Genomic DNA, 22,679 nt, shown 5'->3' with positions numbered 1-22,679 from the left:
AAGAAAGAAAGACATGAACATCTTGAATGACATGGAGGTGAGTAAATTATCAGGAAATTTTTATTTGGAAGTGAACTAATCCTTTAAACTACGCCAGAGCGCGTACACACCAGTTGGACATAGTGGCGTATTAGAGGTAAAAAATGATATAAATGTGAATGTGTGTTGTATGGAATAATTCAGGCTGAGATCAGGTGGATGGTCACTCAAAGTTGCTTTACTGGGCCTGGGACAAGACAAGACTGGGACAAACAGCACCAAAATGCTGATCAGCACACAGTACATTGATGTTGCATGAGAAGTCGGCAGGACGAGATATGCAACTCTGCTGATTACACATTTCTGCAAAGTGATCGTGAACATATAGTGGACAAAATTCTAAATAAAGCATACATTAAAGAAAATAAAACACTAATGCAGACAATTCACATTAATACAGTGCAACTATAAACTTCAGTAACCATCATTTTACATACTTTGTATAAATGAAATGAGGAGAGACGAACGTAGCCCTAAAATGGCGCAGTTACACAGGAGAGCACATGCGAGCACATAGCATGTGTGCTAATAGCTAACACTCAACTGGGGCTAATATTTTAACACAGAACATAACAAAACTCAATAAAACACATACCTGGGAAAAACAGCACCTAAAGGCTGATCAGAATGCTGTGCATCGATGTTGATTCAAGTCTTAAATGAAATAAACAGTTCACAAGCAGGCCAATAAACAGGCTAATAAACGGATAATGGCACAGTAGCCCAGGCCAGGGGATTCAAACAAAAAGTTCATGCTTTTGCTGGAAGTTTTTCAAGCTAGGCCTCTTGTTTTGAGATGGTTGTTTCACTACATAGATGTGACCCTTAATTCCCTGAATTAAATCCCTTGTACTGACATAATGATAAATATATGACATCACTGTCTGTGCTGTTGGGCAAGAGGATGACTGAAGGAAGCGGTGCTGTCGGGATTGGCAAGACTATGAGGAAGTGTTTAACTGCAGTGAAGATCTAAGCATCACTGACTCTTACCGATCTTTGTTCTATGATGGACACACTTTTAAAGGTCTACCCCTTCTTTGGCAGTTGAGCTGCTTGTGATCTATAAAGATAACAATTTTCATGAAGCGATTTACTTCAGATTATTGTACAAGATGATTTTCATACCACCCTGCTAGAACTGGTCAAACTGCTAAAGTTGAAGTTAACAAAAATTTCTTAAATTTCTAAAGAAAAAATTTCTTAAAAAAATCTTTGCAGTAACTGTGGACAAGAAAGACTGTCACACTTGGAAACAATCTCTCTGGAGTCAGATTTATTTGGTGAATTGAAGAGAACAGGCATAATGTTTTTATATTTTTTAATAGTTGGGTGAATTTTGTTGGATTCCCTGCACCTGTGTATTGTCATTAGCACTCCCTTTAAGTTGGACTCAATCCTTGCACTCCCTGTCCGTTGTTATTGTTAGTTTGTATGTGTGATAATTGTGGCATCTGCTCCTTCGTTGATAATAAATACGCTGTTTGTGAAAGTTCGTATATGTTTCATCTCTGCTGCAACCTCTCATATAACAGAACAACCGACTTCTACAGACTGGAATGGGTATTTACCTTGTCCCCGTGTCCACAGAGGACTGCAAGCGCCTACTTCCCAGCGAAAAGCATGCCTCAGCGGTGGATCGCCTGTGTAGGTTCCGGCAGGACAGTCGCCCGCTGGAGAGGTATGTGGAGGAATTTTCAGAGCTTGTTTATTTGGAGAACTGGCCAGATGCCCCATTAAACGCTTGTTTTCTGGCGGGTCTGGACGAGGACACGATTAATTTTAGTGAACTTAAATGTTTTTTTCCCCCAGTCGAGACAATTAATCTGATTCTCTTTCTAAATTGTTCTGATTTTGTAATTGAAGAGGTTCAAAACGAGTCGCGCATTCCTCGTCCAGTCCCCACAGAAATACAAGCGGCCTAGCCAGTTCGCCAAACCGCCAGTTTCCTCCGCCTCCAGTGGGTATTCCCCTGGTGTCCTCGAGTCGGTCAAAGAGAGATCCACCGCTAGACCCAAACGGCCTAAGATGAAGGCCGCAAAGCAGCCCCAGTCCCCAGTGAATTCTGTCACCGAGATGGTTGTGTATGTGCTCCTTCGTTGATATTAAATACCCTGTTTGTGGAAGTTTGTATACGTTTCATCTCTGCTGCAACCTCTCATATAACATTTGTATACATATTCATTTTTGTAAATCTATCTATCAGCTTGATGACATCACATGACCCCCATTTACTACAAAGAGCTTCTCCTTAAGGTAATGAAGTACAAGTGTAGTAATTAGGATGCAGTTATACTGCAGTTAGTAAAGGTTTTGGCCTGATTTGTCCTGATTCTCAATAACTTGTGTTCTTTGAGTGACTCCCTGTAAATTATCTAGTGGATGTTTTATTATAAGTGACTTTACAGCAGGGTTCCTCTTTCTATTCCTGGAGAGACACAACCGAGTTTAGTTCCAGCTGTTACTGAACACACCTGAATCAACTAAGACAAGTTTTTGCATTTAAAATAACAGGCAGGTGAAACTGAACTCGGTAGGAACAAGGCTCTCTAAGATCAGGATTAAGCAACCTGCTGTACAGATTGGAGATAAACCTGTTTTTCACACGTCACTCAAACACAGAACCAGGAAACAGGAAACTCTTCAGTTCAGAGAAACTGAAACTGAAGTGCAGTTGAGCTATTCTGTGTTTGTGAGTCTCATGCAGTAAGATGGCAGAAGCCAGAATTTCAGTGGATCAGAATGAGTTCATTTGTCCAGTGTGTCTGGATCTCCTGAAGGATCCAGTGGCCATTCCCTGTGGACACAGTTACTGTAAGATCTGTATTACAGGCTGCTGGGATCAGGAGGATCAGATGAGAGTCTACAGCTGCCCTCAGTGCAGACAGACCTTCAGTTCAAGACCTGCTTTAGCTAAAAACACCATGCTGGCTGAAGTGGTGGAGAAACTGAAGAAGATTAAACTTTCTGCTGACTGTTATGCTGGAGCTGGAGATGTGCAGTGTGACGTCTGTACTGGAAGAAAACACAAAGCTGTCAAGTCTTGTCTGGTGTGTCTGGAGTCTTACTGTCAAAATCACCTTGAACAACATGAGAGTTGGTTTAAAGGAAAGAGACACAATCTGACTGATGCCACTGGACGACTGCAGGAGATGATCTGCCAAACACATGATAAACTCCTCGAGGTTTTCTGCCGCACTGACCAGAAGTGTATATGCCTGCTTTGTACGATGGATGAACATAAAAACCATGACACTGTATCAGCTGCAGCACAGAGGACAGAGAAACAGGTATAAAATATAATCTAGACACTGATGAAATAATGTTGACACTATTTATATTGGCACCCATCTGATCAGGTAACATCATTCACACTACAGACGTCAGCAGAAGTGAACAGTAGCTGTAAGTGTACTTTTACTGCTGAGCGTATTTATGCTCCATATTGAACTTAACAGAAAATATATTGAAAGGCACCGTAAACATATTGATCAACACAAACTTTTGTAAAACAGGCTTTGATGAAGCATCATATTTACCTGTTTGACAAAATCTATCTCTGTCAAGAATGACGTAAGTTAAACACAGTAACAGACACAAACATTCTGTTCAGTAAATCTGTCTCAGTCCATATGAACTCAGTCATTTATAGCTTCACTTTGGACTTTGGATTCTGGGAAACACTTTAGAATACTGATCCTTCATTAACAAATAACTACACAGGAACAAATGAGTAATGCACTATTAACACTCTAGTAACTACTATTAAATAACAATAAACTTTGATTAATGAATTGGTAAGTACTAGAGCTCAGTTGAAGGTAGTAGTTCACTATTAGCTAATCATTAACTTCTGCTTTTTCATTCCTCCCAGAGAACTATTAAGAACTACTATATACAGGTTCAAAATTAACATGAATAATGAATAATGTATAATTAATTCTAAAATTAAGGTCATGGTAACCCACTAGTAATGACTGAAGTATTACCAAATACTTAAGAACGAATTACTAATTATTTGGATCAGTATTCTAAAGTGAGAAACATGATAACTCTCTAGTAACTACTGGAGTCATTGTAAACTTTTGGTTATCAGAGCTGCTCCGTTCACGCATGCCACTATGGGACCCTAACTGGATGCTGGAAAGCTACATGGGTTTTGCACTGGAACTGAGCGGCTCAGTATTGACTGAGGGAGTCGATACATTAGCACTCATGCCAGAGTCTTCAACTGTCATGGACACAGTTCCTAGTAGCTGAGATCGTTGCTGATGAAGACATTAGGGTGGTACATAGGTATTTAAGACTGGCATCAAATCTGGAGGACACACAGCTTTGTTTGGTGCGAGCGGCTGGCGTCTCTGCGATGGGGTCAAGACTGGGAACTCCAGCCAAGATGGCCGCCATGCCTGAGTCTTCAGCCCGAATGGCCTCCACGCCTGAGTCTCCAGCCCGAGAGTCCGCTCCAAAGCCCGCTCCAGCCCGTGAGTCTGCTCCAGAGCCCGCTCCAGCCCATGAGTCCGCTCCAGAGCCCTCTCCAGCCCATGAGCCCGCTCCAGCCTGTGAGTCCGCTCCAGAGCCCGCTCCAGCCTGCGAGTCCTCTCCAGAGCCCGCTCCAGCCCGTGAGTCCACTCCAGAGCCTGCTCCAGCCCATGAGTCCCCTCCAGAGCCCACTCCAGCCTGTGAGCCCGCTGCAGCGCCCACAGAGGAGGTAGGCACAGAGCCACCGCCTCACCCATGTAAACAGAGGAAGAGGAGGAAGAAGGCTTCCTCCATCCCTCAAGGCCTAGAGGCCTTCCCAGAGCTTGCTGTAGGCCCGGAGGCCTTCCCAGAGCCTGCTGTAAGCCCGGAGGCCACCCCACAGGTCACCCCAGAGGCCGTTCTTGTGCCTCCAAAGCGCCTTGCCCTGCCGGCGCCACCCAAGAGCCTTGCCCTGTCGCCGCCACCAAAGAGCCTTGCCGGCGCCATCCATGCTTCAAGCTCCACCCCCAGACCTAATGGAGCCCTCCTGGTCCAATCCTCCAGCACCGCCCTGGCCCTCAGCCAGGACTCCAGGCCTGATGGAGCCTCCCTGGTCTGTCCCTTCGGTCCCGCCCTGGTTTCCTGCTGGGGTTCCCGATCGGCCTGCGCCACCCTGGTCACCTGACCGCTCTGTTTTAGGCTGGCCTCCTGCTGAGCCTGCGCCACCCAGACCACCTGACCAGTTTGCTCCACACTGGCCACCGGATCCGCTAGCTCAGCCCTGGCTACCCGAACTGCCCCAGTCCCCAACCTGCTTACAATCTGCGTTTCTAACCCTCCATCCCTCTCCCATTCCGCCACCGTTTCACCTCCCTCTAGAACTGTTTGTGGAGCGCCTGGAAGCCGCTCCTTTGAGGGGGAGTAATGTCAGATCTGGTTCTGTGTTTGGTGCTCTGTGGGACTTTTATGTTGAAGTTTTCTGTGCCTAGTTTCTGTGTTTTGTCCTGTTTCCTGTGGCCAGATTGTAGTTTTGTAGTTTTTTCCTTTTTCATTAGTCTGCTCCAGCTGTGTCAGTTTACCTTGTTTAGCTCATTAACCTCTCTGTATAAATAGCCCTTGTATTCTCTGGTTCTCTGTCGATCGTTGTTTGATGTCATGCAGGTGTCTGTGGTTCTCGTGTTTTCTTTGTTTTTTCTCAGTGTTATTTTGTTCCTTATTTATGCTTGAATTGTTTATTTCCATTAAATTCTCCCTGCATTTGGATCTTCACCTCTGCCTGCCATCTTTAATTCCTCCGTTCCGTGACAGTTGAGGAGATTCCCCCTTCAATATGTAAAGCGCTTTGAGTGTCCAGAAAAGCGCTATATAAATGTAAGGAATTAGTTCTTATAGTTCTCTGGGAGGTATGAAAAAACAGTAGTTACTGATTAGCTAATAGTGAACTACCACCTTCAACTGAGCACTATTACTTGATAATTCATTAATCAGAGTTGCTTGTTAGTTAATAGTAGTTACTGGAGTGTTAATAGTGCATTACTTATTTGTTCCTGTGTAGTTATTCATTAATGAAGGATCAATATTCTAACGTGTTACCGACTTCTGTTCTCTGTAGACTAATCAGTTTTTGATGGAAATGTGATGCCCGTCTTCATGCAAATTAGAATGACTGATTCCCCATCAACATTTTATAACCGATGGCAGATATTAGTTATTAACAGAAATACTCAATGTAGTGATCCAGTAAGCCACTTTTTGTCACATAGAGCTACAGCTCTGTACGCAACAGAAACACTGTAAGTGTGAAGCTCTTTGTCAGTTTCGCTTTTATGATACATAGGCTTGCAGTGGGAAACAGGCCTTATGCTTCATGTAAATTCATATATTATGGTGCTCATGATCTATCAACCCTTTAGGAGTTCTAACCTACTGCCATTGGTTACCAATTCTACTGTTACTAGATTCAATTGTCCACATGATGATAGTGACAGTAGTATAATGTTACATTTGTTGTTATTGGTTTGTCCTTTAGCACCAGCTGAAGGAGACGCAGAGGTTGTTCCAGAAGAGGATCCAGCAGAGAGAGAAAGATCTTCAGCAGCTGAGAGAGGCTGTGGAGTCTCATAAGGTGAGTCTGGAGAAGAAGAGAAGTTTGAGAAGTCTCAGTCAGGACTCACTGAAGCCACTGTGTGATTGTGATCTGTGTCCTAACAGCGCTTTGCACAGACAGCAGTGGAGGACACTGAGAGGATCTTCACCGAGCTCATCCGCTCCATTGAGAGAAGCCGCTCTGAGGCCACACAGCGGATCAGAGATCAGGAAAAGACTGCAGTGAGTCGAGCTGAAGGACGACTGGAGCGACTGGAGCAGGAGATCAATGATCTGAGGAGGAGAGACGCTGAGCTGGAGCAGCTTTCACACACACAGGATCACATCCATTTCCTGCAGGTAACAAAGATCTAGATGAACAGAATCAAAGCAGACTTGAGCAAGAGACCCACAGAGAAACATTTAATGACAGCAGAATGAGCCGTTGACTGAAGTGTTGATCTGTGTGTTCGGTTATTATATAATCAGTCAGACTCTCATCTGATAATCTTCTTTTGAAAGACACACACTTACAAATGCAGTTTAGCTCTGGAAAACTATTTTCAGTGCTCTTTCTTCAGGAAAATATATTTAGCTGCCAAACTCCACTAGCGCCAAGATTTCATGGTGAAATTGATAGTACCAATTTTGAGTAATGTTCACTAAAGTTGCTTCAGGTGATCTTCATACCTAATAAAATGAATATGCATTTTCATAATTGTTTGACCGTTCCCTTGAGGATCACACCAATGAGTATTTCCATCTAGATCACATGGTGCACTTCTCAGATGACTCCCTGTGTTTCTTGTATCATACCACCTTCTAAGAGGAGACAAAAGCGTGCCTGCCTGGGGATAGCCCTAAAGGGACATTCTGCAAGTACATGGAGTTGACACTCTCCAGCTGTGGTTTCCCCTTCACAGTGGGCGAAGAGGAGAAAAGTCCCAACCATGGAAGCCAGTCTCTCTGGCTTTGCCTTGGTCAGGCATTACCCTGGTTTCACCATGGACTTCCCTCCACCCCTTTGGCTCCACAAGCTTGCTTTCCATCTGTTTTTCCTTCATCCTTACTCCCGTGAGCCTGTGGATCCTCCAGATCAGTGGTGTTGCCCTGGGTCTTCGCACTTCAGCTCCGTCTGGGTCTCCACCTCTTCCAGCTCTGCCTTGATCGGTTGGTCCCCTGCTTCTTACCGGATCCAATGCTGAGGCTCTACCCTGGCACCATCTTCCTTTGGCTCCAACATGAGCTCTTCCTATAACGGCTCCTCCACGGTCAGATCCTCCACCACCAGTGCCACTGTGGACTCTTCTCAGGGTCCTCGCACCACTATGGTGTATTGTTTGTTTACAGCACCGTTGGGTGTCTAGGAGCTGAAGGAGCTTGGAGCCAATGTGTCAACAGGCTGAGGTGGAGTAATGGACTCAGAGGTCAGAGGTAGAGCCAGAGAATCCATAAACAAAAACTAGTTTGTTCCTGACTTTAGTACCAGATTCATTAATTAGATCCTCATCTCTTCTCCTTTTTTGACAACCCTGTGACGCCTTGCCCTATAATTCAACAATTTACATTTACGTTATATACAGCTAAGATGGTGATTGATACATTTGATTAGGATAATGGGTAACACTTTATAATAATGTTTAATTATAATTTATAAGTTATTAGTTAACAATTACCTAATCAGTACAAAACATGACTATGCATTCATAAATAATTTTTGTGATATGCTAACATTTTATAAATAATTTGTTAATTCAGTTATTAGATAATGATGAACCAATCATTTACAAAACATGACTATACATTCATAAATGATTAATAATAGATAAATGTGTTGTAATAGTAAATCATAGCAAATAATAAAACAGATAATTAGTAGATGGTTAATAAGTTAATAGTTTACATATTATTACTCACAAATCATTGAAATATTTATATTAAAACTGTTGTCATATCATTATCTCAAACTATGATTAATCATGAACAAATTATTAAAAAACATTAGTAAGTTATCAGTATATAATTTGTTGATGTATTGTGAAGCTGGCACAAACATGCAGGTATAATAAAGCAGTATTTTTGAGAAGATTCTTATCTCAATTTACAATTTTTCTTGTAAGATAAATTACAACACATTTGTAAATCATTAGCATACCACTTATTAATAATTTATGAATGTATAGTTGTCACGTTCACATGGACTTTCAGTTTGTTTGTTTTCATTTGTCACGTGTTCCTTTTTTCCCACCACAATCAGTTACCATGGACATTAATCACATTCACCACAGCTGTTCATTATTTGAGTTAATTCGTCAGTGTATTTTAGTTCCTGCTTGTCTTCTGTCGGGTCTCGTTTGTAGCAAGTGATGTGTTGGTGTATGTTCTGCTCTGGATTCTGTGTTTCTCCCTGTGGATTATCAAGAAAAGACTTATTATACTTTACTCTTCCTCGTCGTGTGTTTGACCACCATTACGTAACAATAGTCATGTTTTGTGAATGATTAGTTCATCATTAACTAAAAACTTATATGACTTACAGTATAACTGAAGATGAGATAGATGTTGCTATTGTCACAATTTGGTTGTAGAAAGCATGGGAAGAAGATGATCAGGTTCAAAAGGGTTTAATTTTAACCCCCACACTGAAGATAATCCAAATAAGGCATGCAAATGAAACACAACAGTAACATTAAGGCTGCCCTTGATATTTCTTGTCAACTAGTAGTTGTTCATTTTAAGTGATTAGTCGACTAATCACACATTTTTTAATAAACCATACAAATCATAATAAAGAGCCTTTAATGCCTATGTAATGATTCGTCACTAGAGCTGGGAACCATTTGCATGCTTTATTGTACAATATCGAAGTCAGACAGGCTGGGTCAAAAAGGGGCAGACAGGAACAGCAGAGACAGGCAGAATCAGTGGTCAGAATACATGCAATGGTCAGTACAGGCAGATATCACTCACAAACGGTAGACAAGGCAAGGGTCAAGACAGGCGGCGATGGTTCGTAAACGGGAGACAACAGGTTCAGCAACAGGCAATCAGACAGGATATAAACGCTCAGAAATGTACACCGTGGCAATACAAGACTTCGCGGAGCATGAATGGAACTGAGAGTCCTTTATAGTCCTGCTAATGAGTTACAGCTGGCAGGGTAATCAGTCCGAGGTAGAGGCTTATGGTAAATGTAGTGTGGTGTATGTGTGAGTGTATTAGTATTCTGGTGAGGGCTCCCTCCGATGGCCAGAGGAGGGAATCACGGAGTTCGTCTCTGTGACAGCCTACATAGCCTAATCAGCGTTCAAGTGCACGCATAAAGCTTGCCACAGTGACAGATTCAAAAGATGTATTACTCTTACCAGTATGACCAAAAATAATGGAGTATTTTGAGTGCAAGTGATCACATCGGCGCCTCCATGTTAGCTGTCATGCAGTAAGCGCACTGCTATTCAGCTTTCACAATCCCTGCACACACTTGAATACCCCACATTTTTCTAGGTTAAATCCTCTCCAAAAACACAGAATTGCAGTGTGGTGGCAGGAGGGTGGGCGGGGTTCACTTCCATCCCCTCAAACTCCACTTACACTCCTTGGCGATGGATGAAGTAGCTGGCTCACACACCTGGTCAGACATGTGTTGCTCTGGTGATGTTTCGCTCAGTCGCTCTTGTGGGCGCTGGCTCTAACGTCGCGGCGGAGTCAAACCTACTGCCTGTGGTGGGCTCAGACTGTAGATCCTCAATGACTGGGTGTAGTTGGCTGGGCACTGGCATGTTAGTATGTTTGGCATCATTGTCTATAGGTCCAACGGTGAACGGCGATCTGCAGGAAGCCAGCACCCACTCCACAAAGTCGATGAAGCTCCCTTGAGGACAGCCCCTGCCAACTGTACTCTGGAGGCAGTGTTCATGGATCACTTCCATGTTTTATGGACAAATTGCCAACCCAGCCCAGAAAGCAGGGCACACAACTACAGTCCAGAAATTCGAGAACCAGGGAGAGACAAACAGAGAGCACGACACCGGGACAGCCTGCAACGAACTGACAAAGACGACATGTAGACACGTGCATTATATAACACGCACAAACAAGACACGGCTGGCAACAGATCACAATCAGACCATAATGGGTGATGCCCACAAAATCATTCACTCACACACATACACACACACAACAAACACACGAGGGCGAGTAAATGAATCCATGAACCATGACAGAAATCTGATATTTCTCTCCATTTGTTGACAGTCTATGCAACAACCACTTTGATACTTCAAAAAGAAATCGTAAAACTCATCTATATGAATTGAGCTGTTTAGTCCAAGTTTTCTGATAGAACTTTCTGATAAAAAAACTAAGCGGGACTCAAACCCGGGTCCGCCTGCATGGGAGTTGGGTGGTAACAAGGAGGCTAAGGACCGCAGTTTCTAACATCAGTTGCTAGAGTGCCTCTTGAGATCAGGGGAGTGAGGTTTACATGCACAGCTCTTAACGGCCTACGTCCGTTACTCAGCCCGCTAAACCTCACTCCCATCCAGGTCATGGCACCAATGTAACACCTCCTGATCGAACAGCCAGCACTAAATGGGACTCAAACCTGGGCCCGTCAGGTGCTCTAACAAGGAGGCTAAAGACTGCAGACTCTAGCATCAGTCGCTGAGCTTTTCACGCACAGCTCTTACCATGACAGTCTTACCACAGTCTACGTCCATTACACTCGCACATCAAGTAAACATGTTTGAGCTTCCGTTTACCACAACTGATGTATGAGTTGATAAATGTTTATATGTGAATAAAAGCCTAAATTCAATCTGTTCATTATATATAGCGATTGTGTCTCTTGAAAATATTTTGGACAAAATTGCTCAATTCTTATAGTTTTGTGATCTCTTTTTGAACTTTTTGTATCGTCACAGTGATAGGTGATAGGTAGACAGAAACCACTCAGATTCGATTAAAAAGATCTTCAATTGTGTTCCGAAATTGAAGGAAAGTCTTAAAGGTTTGGAACAACATATGGGTGAGTAAGTGATGACAGAATTTTACTTTTTGGGTGAACTAACCCTTTAAATTTTTTTAGCACATGGTGTATTTTTGATAAAGTGTAGTGTCATTATGTTACGGTCTTAACGTCTCCTATGCCACATTTAACGACCCTGAAAACCTGATCAGTTACATTTATGTTGTTGGCAGATGTTTTATCATCCAAGTGATTTACTAGAAATTTCACATATAATGTAAATGGTAAATGCTAGAATTTGTAGTTCTAATTACATTATGAATATGAGAAGTGCTGGATTGAGGAGAGTTACTAAAGATCAACAAGAGCTGCTCAAATCTGACAGTAGTGAAGGTTATTGTCTGAAGTGTGGAGGTGATGATCTTTGATTTCTGTTTTCTGTAGAGTTACCAGTCTCTCTCAGCTCCTCCTGAATCTACAGACTTAAATGACAATCCCTTCAGTTCTCTCTCCTCTTTTGATGAAGTGAGAAAATCTGTCCGTCAGCTGAGAGACAAACTGGAGGATTTCTGCAAAGAGGAGCTCAAGAAGACCTCTAACAGAGGTAAAGTCCTGGAGATTCATCTGCTCTCAGAAATGATCCTCCATCATCTCATGTCATGTAGATTATCATGTTAGAAATGTTGATAATCACACTCTTCTTGTCTGTTGATTTCCACAGTCACTTTCACCAACATTGTTCCCAGGACCAGGAACGACTTCCTACAATGTAAGTCACTAAGAAAACAAGCAGAAAAACTCACTGAGTGTGTTCATGTTCTTCATGTAGAAGGAGAAAGAAAACATGACAGAAGAGTTTTAGAGTTGATCATGTAAATGATGATTTACACAGGATATCTGGTAAAATGTACTGAGACACTGCTGATATATTGAACATGAAGAGTTCGGCTACAATGAAAAAAAAAAAAAATGATAACATTGAATCAACCTGAAAAATTTGAGCATTTAAAAAGAGACTGGTCTCTACAGAACAATGAATTAAAAAAAAAGGATTTTTTCCCCATTGTGTTTTCCATGTAAAAATGCTGTATTATTCATGCCAGTAGTTAGTAATGTCACTTTGTAAAGAAAAACTACATGTACATATTGACTGAACACATACGTATCCTCATGACATTGCCATTTTCACAAATTTGTGTTTTTGTAGTTTACACAGAGAAAATAACAATATAGTTTTCAAAAATTTGCTCTTTTTGAGATGTTATTATTTAAAATTATAAAAAGGGCAACTTTCTACACAATGTAGGAAAAAATCAGCTCAAATGAAATTGTTAATTAGTTTATAGGGAATTGTTTAGAAAAGAGTTGTTTAGTTTACGACCGAGCAACTGAATCATCCAGCGTTCATTTGCTCGGGCCGTAATAAGCTCTTGTAGCAGATATGAATATACAATCGTGAAAAGACTATAGCACAGTAACTTTAAGATCGACAGTTTAAGACATTAATATTTACAAGCACATAATACAAGACACTTTCTTTTAAAAATCTACATGAGACTTTATTGATTATTCTAACACATAAACTAATTTAACACAAACACGCACACATACACAAACATTCATACACGTTGCAGAAAGAAAGGAAATGAGAGAGAAAGAGTTTTAAGAGAGAATGAAATGATGAGCATGATTTCTAGCAAAATATGCACTTCAAAAGACATGACCTGAATGAACCATGAACCACAGTAATTTAATGCACCAGTTCAGCTTTAGAATTTGGAGGTACTTGCTTGTTTGTTCTTTGAATGCGGATTCCCATGTCGGCGCCCTTGGCTTGGAGAAAGGGATTTTTCTGAGTCGATGATTTGTTGCAGGATCTTTTCAGGTCTGGATTGTTGTCAGGTAAAAATCAATCGCATTGCGTGCTGGCAAATGAAATAAAGTCTCTTGTCATGGCTGGAGTTTAAAGATGAGGTGGCAAAAGTCGTTGGTTAAACTTTTGCAGCAAAACTTAACTTAGAACCTGCTTAGAGCACGAGACTCTCAACGGAAAAGAAAGTTAAAGTAAAAGAGAACGCAAGTGAGTAAGGTTGGATGGCTTGAATGAGCTGCTTGTCTGTCCTTTGTCATCTGTCCTTCATCTTAAACCATATTCTTCTTTGTTCAAGGATTAGTTACATTCTGCCTTAGTCTTCATCTTAGTCTTAGTCTTCTATTGTCTTAGTGATGTAACTATTTAAACTTAGGTGTTTGTCCCACCTCTTTGAGGAGTTCTGGCCAATGAGGTATAGTCTTGTTTCAAAGGTGGCTTTTCTCTGCCCGATCATAAAATGTGACCTGATCCAGCAAAATGAGTCACAGTGACCCAAATTTCAAAATTGAGATTTTGGTATCAATGGAAAGATGAGACAATAAGCTTTAAAATGATATCCTAGTCAAAGTCATACCTTGAACGGTTTTAAAGATATACCCATTTGAATTATGGTCGTCTGCCGTCTTTTTCCAATTGAAAACCTGAGAAAATCGCTTTTAAAGTTTTTTTTGCCCGTTTTTTTGTTGATATCTTTCAAAATCCATTGCATTTAAAGGGATAAACTATTTATTTCACAGCTTAATTTGACCAAAGACATATATATATATATATATATATATATATATATATATATATATATATATATATATATATATATATATAAATGCTATTAAACCAGGCTGAAGCTCAAATTATTTTAAAGTATTTATTTGAATTAACCCTTTAAGACCTGAAGGCTTTAAGACCTGAAGAGTTTTTTTTTTCTGAGCGACACACACAAAAGTAAAGACTCATAACTCCAAAACTCTAGCAAGGAGAGTCAAAAGGTAGGTATCATTTGATAGAAAACATTTGAAATTTTAAGAAAATATAAATTACATTACATTTGGACATTTTCTTGCTGAGAAACAGCTGATAAAAGTAAATATATAAAATATATATAATTTTTTAAAAATAATTTTCTTTTTTTATTTGACATGGAATAACTCAGGAACACAATAAGATTGCTAAAAAAATCTTTTTTGGTGATGCTCTCCTATATGTGGGCTGCATCTGGTTCAAATTTCGTGGTGATATTATAAAGAATAGTTTGAAAAATTGTTGTTCATTTTTTCCACAGCCAGGTGGCGCCAACGGGCGGTAAACTCCGGTTTAGAGGTGCTTCTCAGCACTCGTTTGGAGTTTTTGAAAATGGTTAGATGCATTAAAAAGATGAGATTCTAAGCTTTAAAATGATATCTATTTGTGTTATTCCACATTGGAAAACGAACATGGATGGGTCCGGGAACATTGGATACACACTGCATCCCGGAGAGATGAGAGACATGTTTTTAGCCATGTTAAATCACTTCGTGAGTAATATCTTGTGATCAACGCAATATATTATATTGATTTTGGATTCATTTTAATCTTGAGAATCTGCTTTAAATATTGATGTGCAATTTTTATGATCTGTGCATTTTTCATGAAGTTATGAGCACGTGAAATACACATTTGTACACCGTTAGCAGTTGTGCTGTTTTTGTTGTAATATTACTCAGACTCATTAGAGGGTGAAAACAACGCAACAGAAGCATGTTGGAGGCTTGATATGAAAGTTTAAAGTCTTTGGTTTTGTATGCAAAAAGAATTTTTGTGCCACCTAAATGGATTCAATTTTTATTAGCTTTTAAAGAGAGACACGCAAATGGGAGTTTTATTTTATAAGGCGCGCTAGTCTGACAGGAGGATGGCTGGACCGATCGCGTGCCTGTCAGTCGAAACGGGGCTTCCCATTGTTAAAAATCAGCATTTAGGTCAGTGTGTTTACATTTCTAAGCTTTTTGATTGATTCTATACAACGTGTAACACCATATTTGTAGAGCAGAGATAGTGACGTTTCAGGGGATACCGGGAAATGCTCATAAGTGACAGAGGAGTTGAGAAGTTCATTTCCAGCCAATTTAGTAAAACCATGTCAAATTTAATAGCCATTTAAATACCTTTACTCAATTATCTGGACTACGAAACTTTGGGAGATTATTTTTGAAAGTCTGTTCTTTGAAATTAAAAAAAAAAAAAAAAGATTTTTTCATTGTTTTTCCACATTATCGGCCCATATCTTAAAATAGAACGTTGCGACTTCCGACTCATTTCGCCAGATTGGGTCACAAATAAGTGTTATCTCGGGCTTCTGGAATTGCCGGTCTTGGCAGACAGTACAGTTTAGACATGATTGCTGTTAAACAAAATATGATATATTTTACACAGATTTCATTCAAGCCATGATATGGACAGAAAATAGAGATTTAAAGGTGATAAAGAGGATGTTTTGTTTTATACATTTTTGCAATATTACTTGAAACTGTCTTTACTAACTGATAAAAGACTATTTATTAGGTGCACTGAAAGTAATAATATTAATATACATCATCTGTGCACGAGGTAGGGCCTTAAAAAAATCAGCCAATCATTTATGCGATCATCGCGTAAACGATTGGCCCTCTGGCTTGTCAATCACTGCCATGGCGTTCCTTGTGAGAGACGAGCGCGGCTGCGCGCTCCAGTAACTTTCCACACTCCACAGGCGCCGCATGCAATGTTTTTGTCTGGAGACAGGAGTAACAACTGCAGATTATGAGTTACCTGCGGTGAGTCCGACATAATGAATCCACTAACATGATACAGAGAATGCCGGTGGTAAACACTCGTGTTCCAATACTCGTGCACGAGTTTTGGGAGGCGTTCCCTCGAAAGGAAGGGGGCTGTTCTTACGCATACGCTCATTTCAAAAACTCAGTAACAGTCTTTGGATTCTCAGTCGACGAAAAAAATCCTCTCTATCACCTTTAAATACATTCCAAACAAGAAACTCTTTCAATCAATCATTCAAAAGTTATCACATTTACATGAATTGTGGGTGTTCTAAAGCATAACTGGTTACATGTAGCATGTGTGGACATCATATAAAATTTATGTTTGGAACAATTTGATACAGTTTATTTGTGTCTTTGTGGGTTTTTCTGTGTCATTCAAAGGTCACTCAAAGACCAGGCCTGCAACGTCTAGGGTTGGGAATCGTGAGAAATTTTTCGGTTCCGATTCCGGTTCTGCCTAATGATTCCGGTTCCGGTTCCATTGAAATAATTAAAAAAAAACTAATAAAAAATAGTAGTAAGGGAAAAATGCACAATACTCGACTCAAACAGTCCTTTTTGTGTTTATTAATGTTGTAAAATGAATTTAACAGACTGTTTATCTCAACAAATTTGCTAATAGTAACTAATAGTAATTAACAATAAGGTTAATTAGTTAACACAAGTTAACAAGGGCTGTGGGAAGGGAAAGTGTTTTCATTGCTATAATATTCATTATGTGAGATGTCTCTATTAAAGTAAAGGCCTCTCAGCTCAAGGCATCAGCAACCACATTTTTTGGACCAGGAACATACTTAATGTCAAACTTGTATGGTGCTAGCTTAGCAACCCATCTGTGTTCACAACCATCTAATTTTGCTTTTGACAATATGTATGTTAATAGTTTGTTGTCTGTCCAAACCGTAAACTTCTGACCCCTGAGCCAATGAGGGAATTTGTCGCAGATAGCCCATTTCATGGCAAAAAACTACAATCAATGCACAGGGTATCGTGACTGAGCATAGGTAAGTGACTTGCTTGAAAAGCAACTGGCCTAGATACTGTTTCACCAGCTGGAAGCTGGGAAAAAACTCCCCTGAGCCCATTACTTGAGGCATCCACTAAAAGCAAGAATGACTTGATCAAGCAAAGCCTGCTTCAGTTTGCAAAAAGCTTGACTGCATTCCTCAGTCCAATCCAAAGTGGACAACTCTCTCTGACACATTTGACACTTTCATTTTCCACATGGAACCTTTCTTGCAGCAGTAAGATTGAACAATGGTTGGGCAACAGCCGAAAAGTCTTCAGTAAACTGCTGGTAATACACTACCATACCCAGAAAAGACCTTGTTCTACTAGCTACGGTTTTTCTAACTAGCATTGACCTTGGCCATGATTTTATGCAGCTGGGCTTCAAAGTGACAGCGCTGCCAGCTAAGATATCATGAGTGCTTTGCAGTTTGCCCCAAACTAAGTTTTCAGTCATAGGCTTGAGTGACACTACCTTTTTGATCTTTACTGTTCCTACTAAGATAGGGACAGTACTGTTACTCCATTTCTCCATATTGTCCAGTAGATCAATTAGCCTGATATCGCACTCAACATTCAGAGGCATTTATTAGCAACTCTTTTCAGCTGAAGAATCTAATTTTTCAGTAGGTTACTGCCAAGAATTACATCATCACCCTGGTCACCTCCACATCTGACCAAATCTGTTGGGGCAAATAAAAGATTTGACAACACTTTGCTGTAAGATCTTGGAGCTCTTGGTGCAATCCAATGAACCAGTGTCAAGCATTGCTTTTGCCTCATCTTCCACCGATAATCACTGTAGTGTAGAAGAGATCGTCATATGGTTTCTGTGTATATTGCAAGACAACTGTACATTCAGAACTATATTCTTCACATACACTTTTATATACAAATTCCAGAACATAATCCAACAATGATGGGGATCATCATTTGGCCTTACAGTCACTTCCTCCACCTGCAGGCCCAGACGTTTCACGTATTTGGAACAGCATCCGTCTCAGGCATCGTATTTGCATTGCAGGCTTTGGCTTTAGGACACTAAGGGTGATTTCACACCTGCCTCATTTAGTTCAGTTGAATTGTACTAGAGTTTGTTTCCCCCTTTGGTGCGGTTCATTTGGGCAGGTGTGAAAGCAGCAATCGCACTCGGGTGTGCACCAAATGCGGACCAAACAAGCGTACCAAGACCTCCTTGAAGAGGTGGTCTCAGTACGCCTTCAAATTAACTCTGGAGCGGTTCGCTTGAGATGTGAAAGCAATCCGACCCAGTTAACGGACCAACAAACCAAATTATATCATAATTCATAATGGGAAATGTGATATAAAAAGCGGTAGTGTCTGATTCTGTGAGTGAGCACATTATTTACCATAGCTGAAAACCAAAGAGCGCCTCTGTTGTGTAATTGCACTTCTCTGTGCGAGAATGCTGACACAACGAAGCCTTGATTCCCGCTCTGCTTCATTATAAAATTCATATGGTCTCTCTTGACACACTGGCAACAGATTGCCTTCTAGACAGTGCTGGGAAATCCAGAGACAGAGAGACGTAGGATCCATGAGCAAGCTTTATTATACAGTGTTCGAAGTCAGGCAATGGTCGAACAACAGCAGACAGGTATGGCATAGAGCAGGCAGAATCGTAGTCGAAGAACGGGGAATAGGTCAGGGTGGGCAGATAACATTCATAAGTACAAGACAGAGCAAATAATCCAAAGGGCAGGCAGCAGAGAATTGTATACGGGGAACAAACAGGGTCAACAACAGGCAGGCAGGCAAACATGATAACAGACGGTCAGAAATGTAACTGTACAATACAAGACCTCACAATGATGGTGAGGTTGCGAGTGGCTTAAATAGTCCAGTAAATGAGCTGCAGCTGGGTGTGGTGATTAGTGATTGGTGGAGTGAGTGCAGGTGATTTGGGAAATGAAGTCCGGGAATGACCGGGAACTGTGATATAACATCCCCCGTCTCACGCCGTGGATGGAACAACTGGGGAGGGGGGGTAGGTGCCCTGGAGACCTACTGGCAGGTGAGGGTGGATGTACAGACAGTTAAGGAGGTCTCCAAGGACTCTAGGTGTCCTGGCGAGTCAGGAGCCTCGGGCAGCCATGGCAGTTCGGGAGCCCTGGGACACCAAGTTCTGGAGACCCACCCACAAGTTTCCCACCCACAGGTATATGCCCCCCCCCCCCCCCCCCCTTGGGGAATCTTGGGGAATCTTGGGGAATTCAGTGGTGGCAGTACCGGGCTCGTGAGTTAGAGCAGGCTTGTGGGTAAGGAGCCTGGGTGGCGCCGGCAGGGCAAGGAGCTTGGGTCGTGCTGGCAGGGCAAGGAGCTTGGGTGGCGCCAACAGGGCAAGGAGCTCAGGCGGCACAAGAATGGCCTCTGGGGCAGCCTCCAGGCCTACAGTCCGTAGGACAGTACTTGTCCGTAGACACTGGCGAAGTGGCCATCTTGTCCGTAGACACTGGCGAACTTGAGTGCGTAGCAACTGGCGGCCTTGAGTGTGTAGCAACCGGCGGCCTTGAGTCCAGTAAATTGGTGGAGTGAGTGCAGGTGATGGGCAGGGAGGATTATGGGAAATGAAGTCCAGGAATGACTGGGAACTGTGACATATATATATATATATATATATATATACTTAATTATATATATATGTTGTTGAAGATTGAACTTTTATGTAAAATATGCCAATGTTGTTAAGCATTGTATTAAACCAAACAGCTCCTGCACGAAAACTCGTCACCCACAGCACAAACTCTTCCGGAAATGTACACATGGCACAAAAAGCAAACATGACAAGCCATGTGCTCTAAGCCGCACACACGCAGCTAATAAGAACACTCATAAGCCACGTGTTCACACAAGACATAACATGAAAACATGCAGCCAGCGAAAAATACGAGCCACATGCGACAAAACACAAGAAAATGTGAAAGCATTTGGCTAATGAAAACACAAACTGCTTGCTACACAGAACACAACAACACACATGGACAGAAGAGCATACGCTCACACAAAAAGACAGAGCACACGAGAACGAGCGAATGCTAATCCTGTGTGCTCACAACAGACGATAAAACACACAGAGCATGAATGCCTAAATCTCGACACAGAACCAAAACCAAACTAGACCGAAGTGCCAGGATTCCAACACCATGCACAACATACAAAATAACTCACATGAACAGAGGAGTTGTTAGGAGTTGTAAAAATGTTCAGTAATTTTGTGGTTTTAATTCATTTGAATTAAGTACATTTAACAAGCAACAAAAATCATTTTAACAGTGTACATTAAAACATCAGACAGATTTATAATTTCTAATTGTGATGTTTTATCTCTATCAGATTCCCATCAGCTCACTCTGGATCTGAACACAGTGAATAAACGCCTTCGTCTGTCTGAGAGGAACACAGTGATTACAAACACTGACACAGAGCAGCCGTATCCTGATCATCCAGACAGATTTGATGTGTGTCAGCAGGTGTTGTGTAGAGAGAGTGTGTGTGATCGACGCTGTTACTGGGAGATTGAGTGGAGTGGTGAATATGGTGTGTATATATCAGTATCATATAAGAGCATCAGCAGGAAGGGTAATGAGTGTGTATTTGGATCTTCTGATCAGTCCTGGAGTTTGGACTGCTCTTCCTCCAGTTACTCATTCAGACACAATAAAACAAAGACAAAACTTTCTGTAAAGCCCATCATCAGCAGTAGAATAGGAGTGTATGTGGATCACAGTGCAGGAACTCTGTCCTTCTACAGCGTCTCTGGAGACACAATGATCCTCATCCACACAGTCCAGACCACATTCACTCAACCGCTCTATCCTGGGTTTAGGGTTTATAAAGGATCATCAGTAAAACTGCGTTGATGAATCAGAATAGACTGTAGAGAGGTTCTACCCATAATGCTTTGAGCTGCATGATGAATCAGTGACTGTCACATGCTGGGTTGACTAGATAATCCAAAATAAGAGGCTCGACACAGAAAGACAATAAACACTTATATTTAAACAACTCCAAAAAGAGCATTGCCATATTTACTTATTACAAACCAGTCTAGCTTTATGCTTTCGTATGTTTTTTTAAACCCTTTGGGAACTTGGCCATTGACTTTGATTGAATTAATTCTCTTTCAACAATTGTAGAATGTGCATGCTATCACTAGTGTTAACAATATCTCATACTCCTGACTGCAATGACATAGAAAGAGCCCTTCTCATAACCCCTGTTATGGAACAAACTGCTCATGATTATGCTTTTATTAGACATTTTTCTTGTTTTTCATTTCTCTGAATTTTTTTACTTTGCAATGTACATAAACTCTTTGAAGCTATTTGTGTACAAAACAGGAGACAATTCCTTTGATGCATTAAAACATTTTACCAGTTTACCAGTGACTTTTTAAGTTCTACTTTTAGCAGAGGGAGCAAAAGAAATTACGAAGTTATAATCATATAATTCAATAAATCATATTTAACCTTATATTGTTTTTCGTTTATGTGTTACCATTAACGTGTTAAATGTAGAAATATGCAAGCAAAAACAATGCTTGTCCCCATAACACTGCAGGAATCCATGCTAGTTTATGCTGGATTTTTCAGCAGGGATATCTTCACGTCTCAACTACAGCAATGCCTTTTTTATTGGTTTACTGTCAACTTAATTTTGTTTCTCCTCTATGGGCAGCAGGTCATTCAGTGTAGATCTGGAACTCACTCCTCCAGTCTCTTTGTTTCATTGCGTCAATCTTGGAATTCAAACCTCTACTCACTTTGTTTTCTCTATGTTATTTATCTTAGAGAGATGCATGTAATTGATCTCAAAGTTGTTTATGTAATGTTATGTTATCATGTTCATACTATGAAATGTGCTGCGTAATGTTATATTTTGTGTTTGCCTTGGACTACTCATTGTCTTTGTATTTTTTTTTTGTAATACTATTTGAAGCAATCTTGAGTGTAGTTAGTAAAGTTGTTGTCCTGATTCTCAATAAATTGTGTTCTTTGAGTGACTGTCTGAGAATGACATCTAGTGGACGATTTATGACAAATTTACAGCAGAGACACAACAGAGTTTAGTTCCAGCTGTTGCTGAACAATTTAAGGGCATTTTATTTTGAAATAATTTGTTTGGAAGAAATTACACTTGAATAATCTAAGCAAAACCATAAGCAAAATATGTTGTGTTATTTTGAGACAAAAACGGAGAGAAGCCGAGAGTGTCATGATTGAACACAGGAAGCAAGTGCAAGTAACGCCTTTTATTTAGAAAAAGCAGAGAGTGTGAAACAGTCCATGAGATTGGCAGGCTTGGACTGGGATGATCGGTTGGTGAAGCGTGGTCGTGACGTGAAGAGCAGCGCTGAGATGATTCCAAGATCCAGACATGAAACGAGAACACGATGACGATCAAACTGGAACTGACGATGAACAACAGGGAC

General features: G+C 41.0%; 1 protein-coding gene across 1 annotated transcript; it reads left to right on the top strand.

Annotated features, from left to right (window-relative positions):
• Positions 1-2,702: 2,702 nt before the first annotated feature.
• On the top strand, positions 2,703-22,408 carry LOC125246133 (tripartite motif-containing protein 16-like). The gene is made up of 6 exons (XM_048156989.1): positions 2,703-3,329; positions 6,530-6,625; positions 6,712-6,945; positions 11,996-12,155; positions 12,273-12,320; positions 20,582-22,408. Exons 1-6 carry the CDS (start codon positions 2,751-2,753, stop codon positions 21,106-21,108), a joined length of 1,644 nt encoding a protein of 547 aa, XP_048012946.1. The 5' UTR covers positions 2,703-2,750; the 3' UTR covers positions 21,109-22,408.
• Positions 22,409-22,679: the final 271 nt, after the last annotated feature.

The sequence above is a fragment of the Megalobrama amblycephala genome, linkage group LG14 (genome assembly GCF_018812025.1).
Source record: "Megalobrama amblycephala isolate DHTTF-2021 linkage group LG14, ASM1881202v1, whole genome shotgun sequence".
NCBI classification, from domain to species: Eukaryota; Metazoa; Chordata; class Actinopteri; order Cypriniformes; family Xenocyprididae; genus Megalobrama; species Megalobrama amblycephala.
The sequence above is the reverse complement of the archived record's forward strand: the minus strand, read 5'-3'. Positions and strand labels throughout refer to the sequence as shown.

What these genes read in the sequence shown, in the direction of transcription:
- LOC125246133 (XM_048156989.1), top strand. Translation starts at nt 2,751, where the DNA reads ATGGCAGAAGCCAGAATTTCAGTGGATCAGAATGAGTTCATTTGTCCA. An exon ending in CACAGAGGACAGAGAAACAG is followed by an intron (nt 3,330 to 6,529) that starts GTATAAAATATA and finishes TTTGTCCTTTAG; the next exon opens with CACCAGCTGAAGGAGACGCA. An exon ending in CAGGAACGACTTCCTACAAT is followed by an intron (nt 12,321 to 20,581) that starts GTAAGTCACTAA and finishes TATCTCTATCAG; the next exon opens with ATTCCCATCAGCTCACTCTG.